The 13,395-nt window shown below is 33.5% G+C and overlaps 1 protein-coding gene across 8 annotated transcripts in view; it reads right to left on the bottom strand.

Annotated features, from left to right (window-relative positions):
• Nucleotides 1–13,395, bottom strand: part of LOC139775423 (uncharacterized) — a 52,682-nt gene that overhangs the window by 24,619 nt on the left and 14,668 nt on the right. For 3 of the 8 annotated variants that reach the window (XM_071711377.1, XM_071711370.1, XM_071711373.1), the window contains 2 exons: nt 6,969–7,172; nt 2,650–2,922 (listed from right to left, as the gene is read on the bottom strand). In XM_071711377.1, the coding sequence (XP_071567478.1) occupies nt 2,650–2,677 (28 nt within the window). In that variant the 5' untranslated portion in view covers nt 2,678–2,922; nt 6,969–7,172. Of the gene's footprint in view, nt 1–2,649; nt 2,923–3,217; nt 3,520–6,968; nt 7,173–13,395 lie in introns of those variants that run through there. The other 5 variants (XM_071711371.1, XM_071711372.1, XM_071711376.1 and 2 more) reach the window with 5 other exon arrangements.

Raw genomic sequence — 13,395 nt, 5'->3', positions numbered from 1 at the left:
TATAGAGTTATCAATATGATTATGTTATAAAGTTAAGAGTAACAGTAAAATGAAAATGTATGTTAATTGTGTACATATAAAATATACATATACCATAAAAAAACAGTGATTAGCGCGAAGGGCAACACGCACCAAAGCCTCATGTGATTTACAGCTAATACCATCCCTGAGCTCGAGCTTCTTTCGTCTCCGCGAGCAGCCTAGATGCTACAAAGCGAGGGGAGTGGGGAATTGGGGATGGCAATAATCGGCCGACAAGTGCAAACCGGTCGCAGGCAGTAACAGGCTATACAAAACGCCTGTTACTGCTCTGACTCTTTCGACTAGGCAGTTTTTTCAATATTATATATTAATAATAAATAATATTATTAATAGATATCTAAGTATAAAAGTTAATATAAATAATAAGTTTTTTATTATGTGGACAGATAGCCCCTCGAATGTGACCAGATAGCCCCGCATATGGGGCCACCTGTCTACGCTCGACTTGCCTACTTATAAAATCTCTTCAAAATTTTAACCCTTAACTGGAACGCGGGGTGTCAAACACCCCAAAACGAAGTTTAGGCGTCTTTTTCGGTCGGTTAATCTATGAATTTTCGCATCGCAGTGCCATCTGTCGTTAGTTCGAATCACCAATGACGCATTCCAATACGTTCCACCTGGCTGAAATCGTTAATGCCTTTCCAAATACGATTTGAATCAGACGTGTCAGGATTGCTGGGGTGCTGAACACCCCAAGTGCAGGTTTCGTAATTTTTTATTAAAAAAAGTTTTTTTTTTTTTTTTTTTTTTTTTTACAAAAGGCGGCACTGATTGCTTTGATCAGTTATGCCATGCGTATACGGTCAGTCGCAGAACGAACAGATGGCCTATACGCATATTTTACGGCATTCTAGATCAAGCAATTGTCAATGCCCGCATTTTATACAAATGCAAATTGATAAATTCTGGGAATGAGTCAGCGGTGACTAGTAAATATTGCTTTAAAAAATTGGTAGAACATCTCACATTGCCCTTTTTACGCGACAGATTTTCTAATCCCAATATACGACTCGACCTGCGATTTGCTATTGAAAATATCCTGCAAGAAAACAGGGTTCAACCTGAAGAATTCGAGAACAGGGTGTACTTAGAAAAGTATGCTCGATGTCTTATATGTAAAAGGAGCAAAGATAAAAAGACAAAACTGCTCTGCCAAACTTGTTTACGTCCGATGTGCGACAAACATCGTTGTGCGATTTGTGTGCAGTGCGCTGCAATAGAGTAAGATCTTTATGTAAAGCAATAATTTTATACTTTTGGAAAATATAAAGACTTTCTATGAAAATCTTACAGTAAAATTGATTATCCCTGACTTAAACATAAAATAAAAATGAGTTTTCTTATAAAAATCAAGATTTCAGTTCTAGAAAAAAGGGGCACAGGCGATCATGAAAATAAATACCTTTTTTTAAATACCCACTACAATCATACTTTTTTTCGTAAAGTACTCTATCTCAAGAACATCGTGTTAAATTTTTATCAAAAAATATTTATTTTAGAGTGAGATATGATTTTTTTTAAGCAAAAAAAGCCATTTTTCATAACACATTTATTTCAAGAATTTTTTTGAAGCCTCAAAACTAAAAATTTCATAGTTTGGGCTAATGGGTATCATTTTCCAGTGTTTAATGTATGTACTTGATTTTTTTCAAGCCTATTGGAGCCTCCATTTCGCCGTAACCAACGTTCAAAGTCGTGTGGGGTATACAACACCCCGTATGCAGATAACGTTCGATCGCGGACGTGTGCCAGTTAAGGGTTAAAAGATGAACGATTCTAATTACGTTTTTATTTTTTTAATAGAAAGCTTGAAAGGTTACACCATTAAAACGTTTAGCCAAATATCTTTATTAGTTTTTCAGTAAACTTTAAAAAAGTGTAAATTGTAGACAGATAGCCCCGATCTCCCCTATAAGATTGCTTGATTTTTAAAAGTTAGTAGTTATAAAGCGGTAAGTGTAATAGACTATCCAGTTTTCTCTAGAAATTGTTGTAAAGATTTAAAGTTTTATGAGAAATACAAGAGTAATTTATTTATTACATTATAAATTATTTATATAGATGTTGTAAAGGTTTGTTTTTTATAATAATTCAACTTTCCTAAACCAAATTTTTTAGACTGTACCTTGAAATCTCTTGTTCCATATTAAAAATAAAATTAAAATGCAATTAAACATTTATAACAAAAATTCTACATTTATGACAATATTTTATCTAATAATATAGTAATTTTTCCAAATACTCAATATAATTCTTAAAATTCTATGAATTACAGTATTTCAAGATGATTAAAATGTTGGAAAATTTTCAGTAAAAAAATGATTATTGTCGTCGACCCAGAATTACTTTATGACTGTATTTATAATACAGTTTATATAAGAATTATATAAAATTCATCGAATGTTGAAACAGAAATAGAAGAGCTATTTTTACTAAAATAAAGAAATTGGTTTGTTTTAATATTGTAACCTTTCTATATTGTATTTCTTCCTTTTATTACTTTTTAAATCCGAAACTTATCCAAACTTGAACGCGTATAGAATATAGAAAAGTACAGTTATTAAAACAAATAAATTTATGGTGTTCAAAAAGAAAGAAATTTACCTTTATTTTGCGGTGGTGTCCTCCGCATCTCACAGGGGGCTCCACTGTCCTCAGCAACGTGCGATGCAGCGGTGGCGATACTTCCGGCTGCGTGTTGCTGTTGGTACTGCGTTTGATGTTGGTAGGATTGATGTTGCGTTTGCTGCTCTTGTTCCTCGCTCGATGGCGCTGCTGTTGCCGCCGCTGCGTCTGTTTCAGCAGGAGAGCATGGGCTGTTGGGAGCGGCTGTTGCACTCTCTTTAGGTGAACCAGCAGCGCCTGCAATGTCTGTTTCTACAAATGAGTTCAAAAGATCTCCGTGCCGAGTGTGTTCTTTTGGAGATTTTTTTTCATGGAATGGTTGTGCAAATAAACGCAATACGGCGGATCTATTGGTTATTTTCAGCATGACATAATAGTGCGACAGTGAAAGGTTAGAACACCATTTCACTAATCAACTTAATGGTATTGGCGCAATATCAACAAGCTCCAGTCGCTGGAGACTTTTATGAGTAATATATTTTTTTCTCGGAAATTTGGTGAGATGTTTAGTAACTCACAGTCCCACCACAGAATCACTTCGTGTTACCTATTAATGTCAACTGGATTGTCAAATTTACCGAGGAATAAATCGCGCAGGAATATTCTTCTATTTCCAAGCCTTCGTGTCCTCCAAAGTCCTATAGCTAATCAATTGTTTTAATTGGCAGGAATTAATTACACGCGTGAAGATTATATCACGATGTTCGATTGCTTCGATGGGTGACAAATGAATTGTCGTTATTATCATCCATTATAATACAGTAGAGTATCGATATGAAAGTCCGGTAGTATTATAATTTCTCGTCTTCGCGATTCAATCGATGTCACAATATTCGATCACTATCCCCTCGCCCCTCCCCCGCCCCGCCCCGCCGATGACTGTATGCCGTCGGCGATACAAAATATCAAACCTACGATTCTCGCGAAACTAACAAGAGGATTGTCATGCAGAAGCAAACTCGACTCGGTCGACTCGGTCGAAGCACGTACAGCGACATCTAACGATCTGCCAAGAGAAGTCTATATATAAGAGTTACCCGACATATACGCGATCACAACTTTTCGCGAACTGGTGGCCATGTTGCACGACGCGACAACCGCTTGGTTCAGGCACTGCCTCTCTCTACTCCCCCACCCGTTATGCACAATGACGTGCCACATATAGCATTCGCGCGCGCACAGAGCCGTTCCTAAAGCCTTGTGTACACGATACTAGAAATCGGTCCGAGTTTCGGTTTAAGCCAATAAAACTGCTGCTTTTCTGTAAGAGCTGCAAGTTGATTGGCTTAAACCAAAACTCGGACCGATTTCTAGTATCGTGTACACAAGGCTCTAGAGAGAACGGGAAAGGTGTAGTTTCTAATTTAGCATTCTATACAGTTAGGGGTCCTTGCGCTGTTATCCATTGCGCTGTATTTTGCAGTCCATCGCTCTACCACATTCCCCTCCGCACAACCATAAAATTCCCCTAAATTATTATATTTCAATATAAAAATTATTATTATATCGTCAAATAAAATCTTATCAAATAAAATTTTATAATATCAGAACCTGACTCCAATTTATACATCATAAGATTTATTTCTTTTAGTTGGCAAGCTTCAATATAAAAAAAAGCCGATTATATGCAAAAAATCTTGGCGCTACGCTGTTAAAAAGTATTATACTATATGTATATATATATATATTATACCTTAACGTATTCTGGACGAGAACGAGTTATTTACATATTCGTGAATATTTATCGGAAATATTTAATAAATATCTATATAAACTGATAATACTTATATTTTATAATTTATTCCTTTATATGACTAAAGTATCTGTCTATTTTTTATTGACTGAAAATATTTTGAGGCCAACAATGCTAAGTTCTTTTGGTAATAATAGTTTTTTAAATATTGAATAATTAGAAGAAATAAATTTTATGAAATTTATAAATTAGTGTCAGGGGTCTGATATTATCAAACTTTTGTAAGATTTTATTTGACGCTACGATAAGAATGATGTTCGATTTTGCAATTTTTGCGAAACAGGATCCTAAGGCCTAAGGCCGGTATTTATAATCGGATTTTACATTTAAGACCGTCTTAAGGTGATGCTGGAGTCGTCTGTTTTACCGGCATTTTTTGCCGTCACGTAGCGTCGTATTAATTTGACATAATTAAAATTCCTTTTCCAGAATTGCAATACATACATCAATGATTCAGGGAAACTTCGATTTTACATAGAAAACGAGAAAAAATTACGGAAGTACAGATTTTCTTATTTACTTTTATCTTAATATGGCGTCTCGAGTTGCGGTGAGCTGTCAGCTCATCACAAGATGTGTTTCATATAAGAGATATACCATTGATACGAACGCGAAAACAAGCTTCCCTGAATTGCACAATAAGAAAAACATCGATAAACCCCCCAAATCAAGATTTGGAAGCGTAATATAAAAGTATGATGTCGGTGTGCATCATGCGTATGTGTGCGTGCAGTGTAGCGTGCTATCCTTGTCTATATCTTTGTCTATACAAGGACAGATATAGTCGATAACATGGAAAATGGTAATTTTGTCGGTTATACAGACGGCTCCAGCATCACCTTAAGTACAATTTTAAGATGTTATGAACCGTGTATTAGCTTCTTAAGACATTACTTAAGACAGGCTTGAAACGAAATAAGATCCAACTATGAATACGGGCCTAAGAAATAATACGTTTTTGTCAGCATGTAAAACCAATGATTAGGAACCGTATTTGGATTTCGATGTCCTCTATTACACCCATAGAAGAGAAAGAAAGGCAAGGAAAACGTTCCCTCTCACTCTTCTGTTTTTTTCTGCCATGTTTACATCGCCAAGAGTGGCTGAAAAAGCGTCTAATTAATGCCTTTTATGCATGTGTGATCTTATTCTGACTCTTCGAATTTTTCGAAAATTCGACTTTCAAACTCGATTTTCAACATGTTTGAACTTTACAAAATACAAATGTTATGTATCGTTGAACTTGTCTTCACTTATGTTATTTATTAGAATAAGGTTTGATTCCGTTTCGCAAAAATCAAACATCCTCCTTTCATATCAAAACATAATAATTCAAATTTTATAGAATCTAGTTGGCATCAGTTTTTTTATATCAAATCTTTTGAACAAATAATGAAAGGATTTATTCACTAGGGTGTAAAAGCATAAATTGTTGAAACATTATATTTTATTGACAACGATAAGTTTAGCAGTTTTTTATATCAAATCTTTTATACAAATAATGAAATGATTTATTCCCTGGTGTGTAAAAGTATAAACTGTTAAAATATTTAAGACATAAAGATTTAATTGACAACAGGGTCGCTGTTTGTACTGAACGCTATATTTTATATTTTGTAATTTTCTATTACAGGAAGAACAGAACGTTTTGCGCGAAGAATCGAGTGCATGAATGGACACGATAACGTGTTTACAGAGGGTTCTGTAATTAATTCTCAAAAATGGTTCTTTGAAACATAATTTTGTTATAAGTAGAGTCTATCTTATTTAAAAAAAATTATTTTCGAAAAAAATGAAGAAAAAGTCCCTTAAAAAATCGAAGTTATTGAAATCCCACCTTCATCAATGGCTTAAAAATTTCGAAACTAAGTCTAGAATTTGAGATTTTTTTGAAAAAAATCAAAACGGTCGCATTGAGAAAAAAAACACTTTTTACTTAAATCCTAAAAAAAAACAGTCATATTGTTCATTAAATTTTTTTTCGATATTTTCTTCGAAAAGTACAGTAAAAAACGAAAAAAAAATATTACATCATTTTTTACAATATCTTTTTTCTTCTTAAAGTTACAGGCATTTGAAATTTTTGAAATTTTAAACTGCATTTTTTTGAAAAAATCCATAACTTGAGTATGGGTAGAGATAAAAATATAAAAAAAATCATGGAAGCTACTTTTCATTTAGTATGAAAACACAAAAAAATTTCGGCCAAATCAAAAATGGTCGAGGAAAATCCTCGGTTGATTTGGCATGGAATTCCCCATATATATATGTATATATATATTAGATATATAAACATAGATATATATAAAAAATTGAAGTTTTCTAAAAATATTGTCTTCTAAGATCGCTTTATTCTTTATAAAATTAAAGTTAAAAAAAAAATATATATATTATATACATCTATATATATTTTTTAACTTTAATTTTTAGAAGAATAAAGAAAATAAATCGATCTTAGAAGATAATATTCTTAGAAAACTATTCTATTTTTTATTAATAAAATTTTTATCAATAATTGATTATAATTTTTGTTATTTCAACTTACCATTTATTTCCCTAGATGCATTTATATCATAGCCGTTCACAAGCACCTGCCGTACTCGAAAGTCCTCCTTGCGACTGATTGTTGTCTGGACGGGGGATTCTCCATTTTTATTCGACCAGCGACCTTTTGCACCGCGTTGTTGTTGCAACAATGATGCTCTTGAAGAGGTATTCGTTACACTCGTATTTTCCGGACGATTTCCATCTAGTTGCGGAATGAAATATTGTAATTATTAAATCGTCTAAATAAAATAGGTTTCGTAACTTATAATAAACAAAATTATAAATTATTTGAATAAAACTAAGTATTATAAATAGACTTGGGATTATATGCAAATTTCATATTTGTTACTTTTTGCATGTTTTACGAAAGCATTAATAATGTGAACAAATTATAATGTTTACAACTAATTAACGTTAATTAATTTTTATATATTTACTCAATCTTTACTCAATCTACTCAAACATTTTCCACAAGTTTGCATATTTATATAAATTTTGCATATAATTAAACGCATTTTTATAAAATAAAGTCCTAGGTCACTTTATGTACTTAAAATTTATTTTAAATCGAAGATGCATAAAATTGGGAGAAACGTTTTAAAAACGCAATAAAAATTGAATTTCTTATACTGATTTTCAGCGAAAATTAAAAGAAATTCGCCAACTCGAACTCATTTATTTCTTGTATCGCTTGTCTCCTTCTAGTCTCTATGTGTATGAAGTTAGCATATCAATTGTCAGCATCCTCTTCTAAAAAAGGCATGTCATCGATACTCGAATCTATCGAAGTATTTTTGTCGCTTTTCCGCGATGCTGATTGGTTCTCTTGTTACGCTTACTTCATGAGCGACTGTCATGACACATTTTGACATAGTTGTGTGGTTAATGTAACAGTGAAATATTAAAAATAAATAGCGCGCGCGTAGCGCGCGTCTGTGATGTCTAGTATAAAACAAAGTAGAGTTCTCTTTGCATATAACCGAGTTCTATAGTTCCTAATAAATTTTAACAATAATTCTATAGTTCTGGTCATTTAAGGATGTTTTACGTATAGCTATATGTAGTATAATTTTGTTTTCTTGATTAAACAGTGTAAAGCTAGTCTCAGAAATTATTTAATCGCAATTTTGTCCCATTTTTGTACTTAATATTGTTTAAATAAATCATTAAAAATTTGAAAAAAAAATTAACAGAAAAACTTAAAAAATCGTAATTGCAATTCTCGATGTCATAGAAGTGTACCATAAAAATTTCATTTATTTTTACTGTACAGGAGCAGAGATACATATTATGATATTTACATGGGAAATATATCTAATATATATTATATATACAATTTCTGTAACTTTTAAAGCAAATATCTCAGAAACGGGTCAGACAATCGATCGCAAGTTTAACACAGGTTTTTAGGATATATATGTGGATAATCTCTGTAAATTTCAGCTTCATCCCTCTATTTTGACATAAGCGATATACATCCTTAACATAAATAAACGGAAGTTGAGAAATGACATGCTAACTTCCCGCGAAGTCAGCATATCATATCATTTTTTCGAAATTTATTCCATTGAATTTTATAGTTTTCGACGAGTTCTATAGTTCTATAACATAGTTCTGACCGCAGGCTACCTCTAAATAATTATTAACAATTATTATCAGCATATCACTCATACTATGATGATATGCTATGCTTCTGCGACAAGTTCTCGGTTCGTTCGAGGTTTTAAACAATAGTTCCAGGCCCGTTAATGATAGTTCTGCGTAGTTCTGACCACTGACCATCTCTAAATAATTATTAACAATCATTATCAGCATATCACTCAATAAAAAGTTTGCGCCAAATTTATTTGTGTAATGCTAAAATTATGGTTATAAAACGAAACGAAACGAAACGAGAATTCATCGTAAGAACAGCGTATCACTTTAGTATGGGTAATATGACAATAATTGTTAATAATTATATAGAAATAGCCAGTGGTCAGAACTACGCGAAACTATCATCAGAGCACGGAAAAAACGGCTAAGGTTCAGACAACTGAAATTAAATTGTTGACGTACGAATTGTCGGGGCATCCAGATTGTTTTGGGTCTCAACATTCACTATGTTTATGTGTACCAAATGCATATAGTTGCCTCCACTACTTCTCTATAGATGAGCCCGTGTGATTGTGACAACCATATCATATAGTTGCCGCACCGCCGCGCCAGCGCTAGCATCAGTTCTATATGGTTAGGTTATGTTGTTCTTAACCATAGGTATAGTGATCTCGGGGCCTATTACGTATCTTTTCACGAGATGAAAATGCGAAAAGTGAGAGAATTCACTAGAGTATCTACGATTTCATTGATCGAAATCTAGTAAATCTGTTCACTTTACGCATTTTCACCTCGTGAAAAGATACGTAATAGGCCCCCTTCAACTACGGCAGTACGGCAGCATAACCACATCAATGTGGGTGTGACAACCACAGATATGGCTGTCCAAAATATTACTATTTATTGTGGTTGTGGCAACCACAATTCTGCATCTGATAACCATATCGATTTTTCCGTGAGGGCGTAGAATTATTGTTTAAACCTCGAACGAACCGAGAACTTATCGTAGAAGCATACCATATCACTGTAATATGAGTGATATGCTGATAATAATTGTTTAATAATTATTTAGAGGTAGAGGTAGCCTGCAGTCAGAATTATGTTATAGAACTCGTCGAAAGCTATAAAATTCAACGGAGTAAAATTCGAAAAAATGATTTGATATGCTGACTTCGCGGGAAGTCATATAGCATATCATTTCTGAACTTCCGTTTTTTCATGTTGAATGACCAGAACCATTGTTATTTATCAGGAACTATAGAACTCGGTTGTATGTAAAAAGAACTCCACTTTTTTTATATGCTGACAATTGATATGCTAACTACACACACAGTCTCTCCCATGTCTTCATTTTTAATTCTTTTTCAACTGTTCTTGACGCTAAAGCTCTGAGCTATTCAGTTTTCCGTTAAACTATAAAATAAGTGAAATTAGTATAAATCTATAAAATTATTTTTTTAAAGAAGTAAAAAAATGACGCCAAGTTACACGCGCCCCACATTGTATAAACATTTGTACAAAAGATTTGATATAAAAAATAGGGCTTCAATATACGATCAAATCTGACGCTATCCGGATACCCGATTATTCGGACAGCGAAAACAAGTGACGCTTCAAAACCGCAATATTCGGGTTATTCGCGGATCCGCAGATACCCGACAATTTGAAGCGTCGGATCCGGATCCGCTACGTTCGCGGCGAACTCGACCGAAGTCGCCTAGCAACCTAGACAATTTTACAATCAACAAATTGATATCTTTTATCTACTATCACGACATAATCTGAGACGATTGCCGGGAATCGTAAATTATTTCTGCTAAGAATTTGTGTCTGAAATTATCGTAAGTTTTATTTTATTACGTTTACACTATACATTTGGTTATATTTCACAAAGGTTCTCTCCGTATTTTTCTTTTACTCGCATTTATATAAACTAAATAAAATATTCACATATATTAACATATTCGTTAATTCCTACCAATTATTCGAGAGTCTTCGGCTATCATAAAATCTTGTGAAAACAGTTACTATATATTCGTAACACTTTCTTACATCTATCGACTTTACACGGTATCGCTAAGTCCTGAGCAGAATATAATATAAAATATCCTTTCCTTCTATAAAGTATTGCAAAGTTGTGAAGGGCAAGATCAACATTAACATGTTAAGCAGTTGGGTGTGGAGGCACTGCGAACGTTCGGCGGATGGTTCGGAAGCAACCTGCAAAATCTGCGATATAGTGCTTCGTACAAAAGGATCAACATCGTCGATAAATAAACATTTACGAGTTGTTCATGGAATGAACATCGAAGACAGTGCAGAAAACAGAAAACGCAGGTTCGGAAAGCATTCTACTATAAAATATTATTTACAGTAATGTAGATATTTTTATATTCGAAATGGATATTTGATAGCAATTTATGCAATTTTATTTATCTGAAGTGGTATAAACTAACGTAGCAAGTCCCTTATGGAAAAAGCAACTGCGGTTGCAAAAAAAATCACAAAACTACAGCAATTATTGTAATATTTATTATAGTTTCGTATACTTTTTTCGTAATTATAGTAGTCTTTTCTGTAGCATTTCTCCGTAAGGGATTTTTTGCACGGTCCTTTTCTTTCTAAGAATAATGTTTTCCTTTATAATCCTCTCCTTTTATTTTCTTTCCTTTCAGTCATACTGACAACACAATTCAAGATGACATATCCTATATCCAAGAAGACAATCCCTATATTGCGAGCTCGTCATCAAATGAATGTACCCTGAATAATCAAACATCCGAAAATACTTCACCTAGCAATTGCGTACCCAAAACCTCCGTACGGTCGCAACAGAAACGTCGGTTACTCCATCGAAGTTCTTACGGACAGGTTAACGCTAGCTCACGGCCATGTAGTTCAGAAAGATCTGAGCTCCTTGACAGAGCTTCAATTAAAATGGTAGTGTCGAATCAACTACCGCTTTCATTCATCGGTAGTACCGGATTTCGCGATTTTATGAAATTAGTCGAGCCAAATTACAAAGTGCCATGTGAAGCAACATTTAAAAATAGGTTAATGCTTGTTTACGACGATGTAAGCTCGCAAATTAAAGCAGAATTAAATGCTGCATTATCAGTGTCTTTCTCAACCGATGGCTGGACCTCTAGATCCGAAGATTCCTATATCACTGTAAATGCTCATTTTATAAATGACAAATGGGAAGGAAAGTCCTACAATTTAATCACGACGGCAATGGACGAAGCACATACAAGTGCAAACTTAGCTAGTAAAATTAACTCCATTATAAGTGACTGGGAATTGACGGATAAAGCAATGGCGATTGTCACCGATAATGCAGCAAATATGCTCGGAGCTCTCAAAAATATAGACGCTGAAGTGAAATCAGGCACATCTTGTGCAGCTCATACTCTACAATTAAGTATAAAAGAAGGTCTAAATGATTCTACGATACATCGAATTTGTTGTACTGTCAAAAAAATTGTATCTCTGTTCCATCATTCGTATAAAGCAAACAATGCACTTCAAGAACAACAAAAAATACTTAGATTAGCTGTTTTAAAATTAATTCAAAGTTGCCCTACGCGATGGAACTCAATATACTTCATGCTTGATCGCTTGCTTCAGAACAGGGTTCCTGTTGAAAATGTTCTAGCGAATAGGAAAATAGTTTCTCGTTCTACTGCTGAACAGCTCGAAATAACAGACGCGAATGGACATTTATAAGCGAACTAATTTCCGTTTTAAAACCATTGCAAGTAGCTACTACTGTTCTTTGCGGTAATTCTCACACACCAATTTCGATGGTAAATCCTGTAATTCGTAGTCTTATTGACATTTATTTATCATGTACTGACTCAGATTGTGAAAGCGTGCGCAAATTAAAAGATATAATATCAATTGATCTGCGAAGACGGTTTGTACTTGATCGCGAAAATATGAATTTTGATGAAATTCCAGCTCCTCGACAGATTGCTCAGTTTTTAGATCCTCGTTATAAAAATCTGGAAAATGAGCCTGCCGAAGTAATGCAAATTATTCATACATATATAAAAAATGTATGTGTTCAACAAGTTACAAATAATAATAATAATAATAATAACAGTAATACTTCACCCGTATCAAGCAGTGCCCTCGATTTTCTTTTCGGAATGCAGCCAAACAATCGCGACATAAACACGCAGTTTGAACTGTATGTAACCGAACTAAATATTTTTTGGGATTAACAAATTGTTTTTCTTGTTAGTGTACCAAAAGTTCCGGAACGGTCAATTATCTCAGTAAGTACTGATTTATTAAAAGAATGTTTCAAATAAAAGTTGAAAGGTTCAAAGAGGGCCAATAGACGATTTTGTTAGATTTTAGGTTCGGAGTTCTACTGGACCCTTTGAAAATATTTAGTCCAATACGAGCAACAAAACTTGTTAGTTAGTTATGTTTAACTAAACACTAGTTGTTTCAACAATTATTAAATTGCACTAAAGAAGATATAGTACATTTATGTCAACTTATAAAATTTTTTAATCAAAATTAATTAATTCAACTAATGTTTAGTTAAACTAACTAAGATGTTTAGTTGTTCGTATCGGACTAAAGATTTTTTGGGATTAACAAATTTTTTTCTCAGTGTACGCACGGCATACGGTATTTGTCAAAGTTTGACCACGCAACACATACATGCCTATTATGAAAACCTTCATCTTCATAATCATCGTTTTTTGCTTCTTTGTATGCATGTACGTATGTGTGTGGTCAAACTCTGACAAATATAAAATACAGACTAAAGAACACTCTAAAGTAAAAAAATAAAGACACATTTATTAATTAAA

Source organism: Temnothorax nylanderi, unplaced genomic scaffold (genome assembly GCF_030848795.1).
Source record: "Temnothorax nylanderi isolate EJ_2023f unplaced genomic scaffold, tnyl_v1.0 TNYL_tig0098_pilon, whole genome shotgun sequence".
NCBI lineage: Eukaryota > Metazoa > Arthropoda > Insecta > Hymenoptera > Formicidae > Temnothorax > Temnothorax nylanderi.
This window is presented reverse-complemented; position numbering and strand designations above follow the sequence as displayed.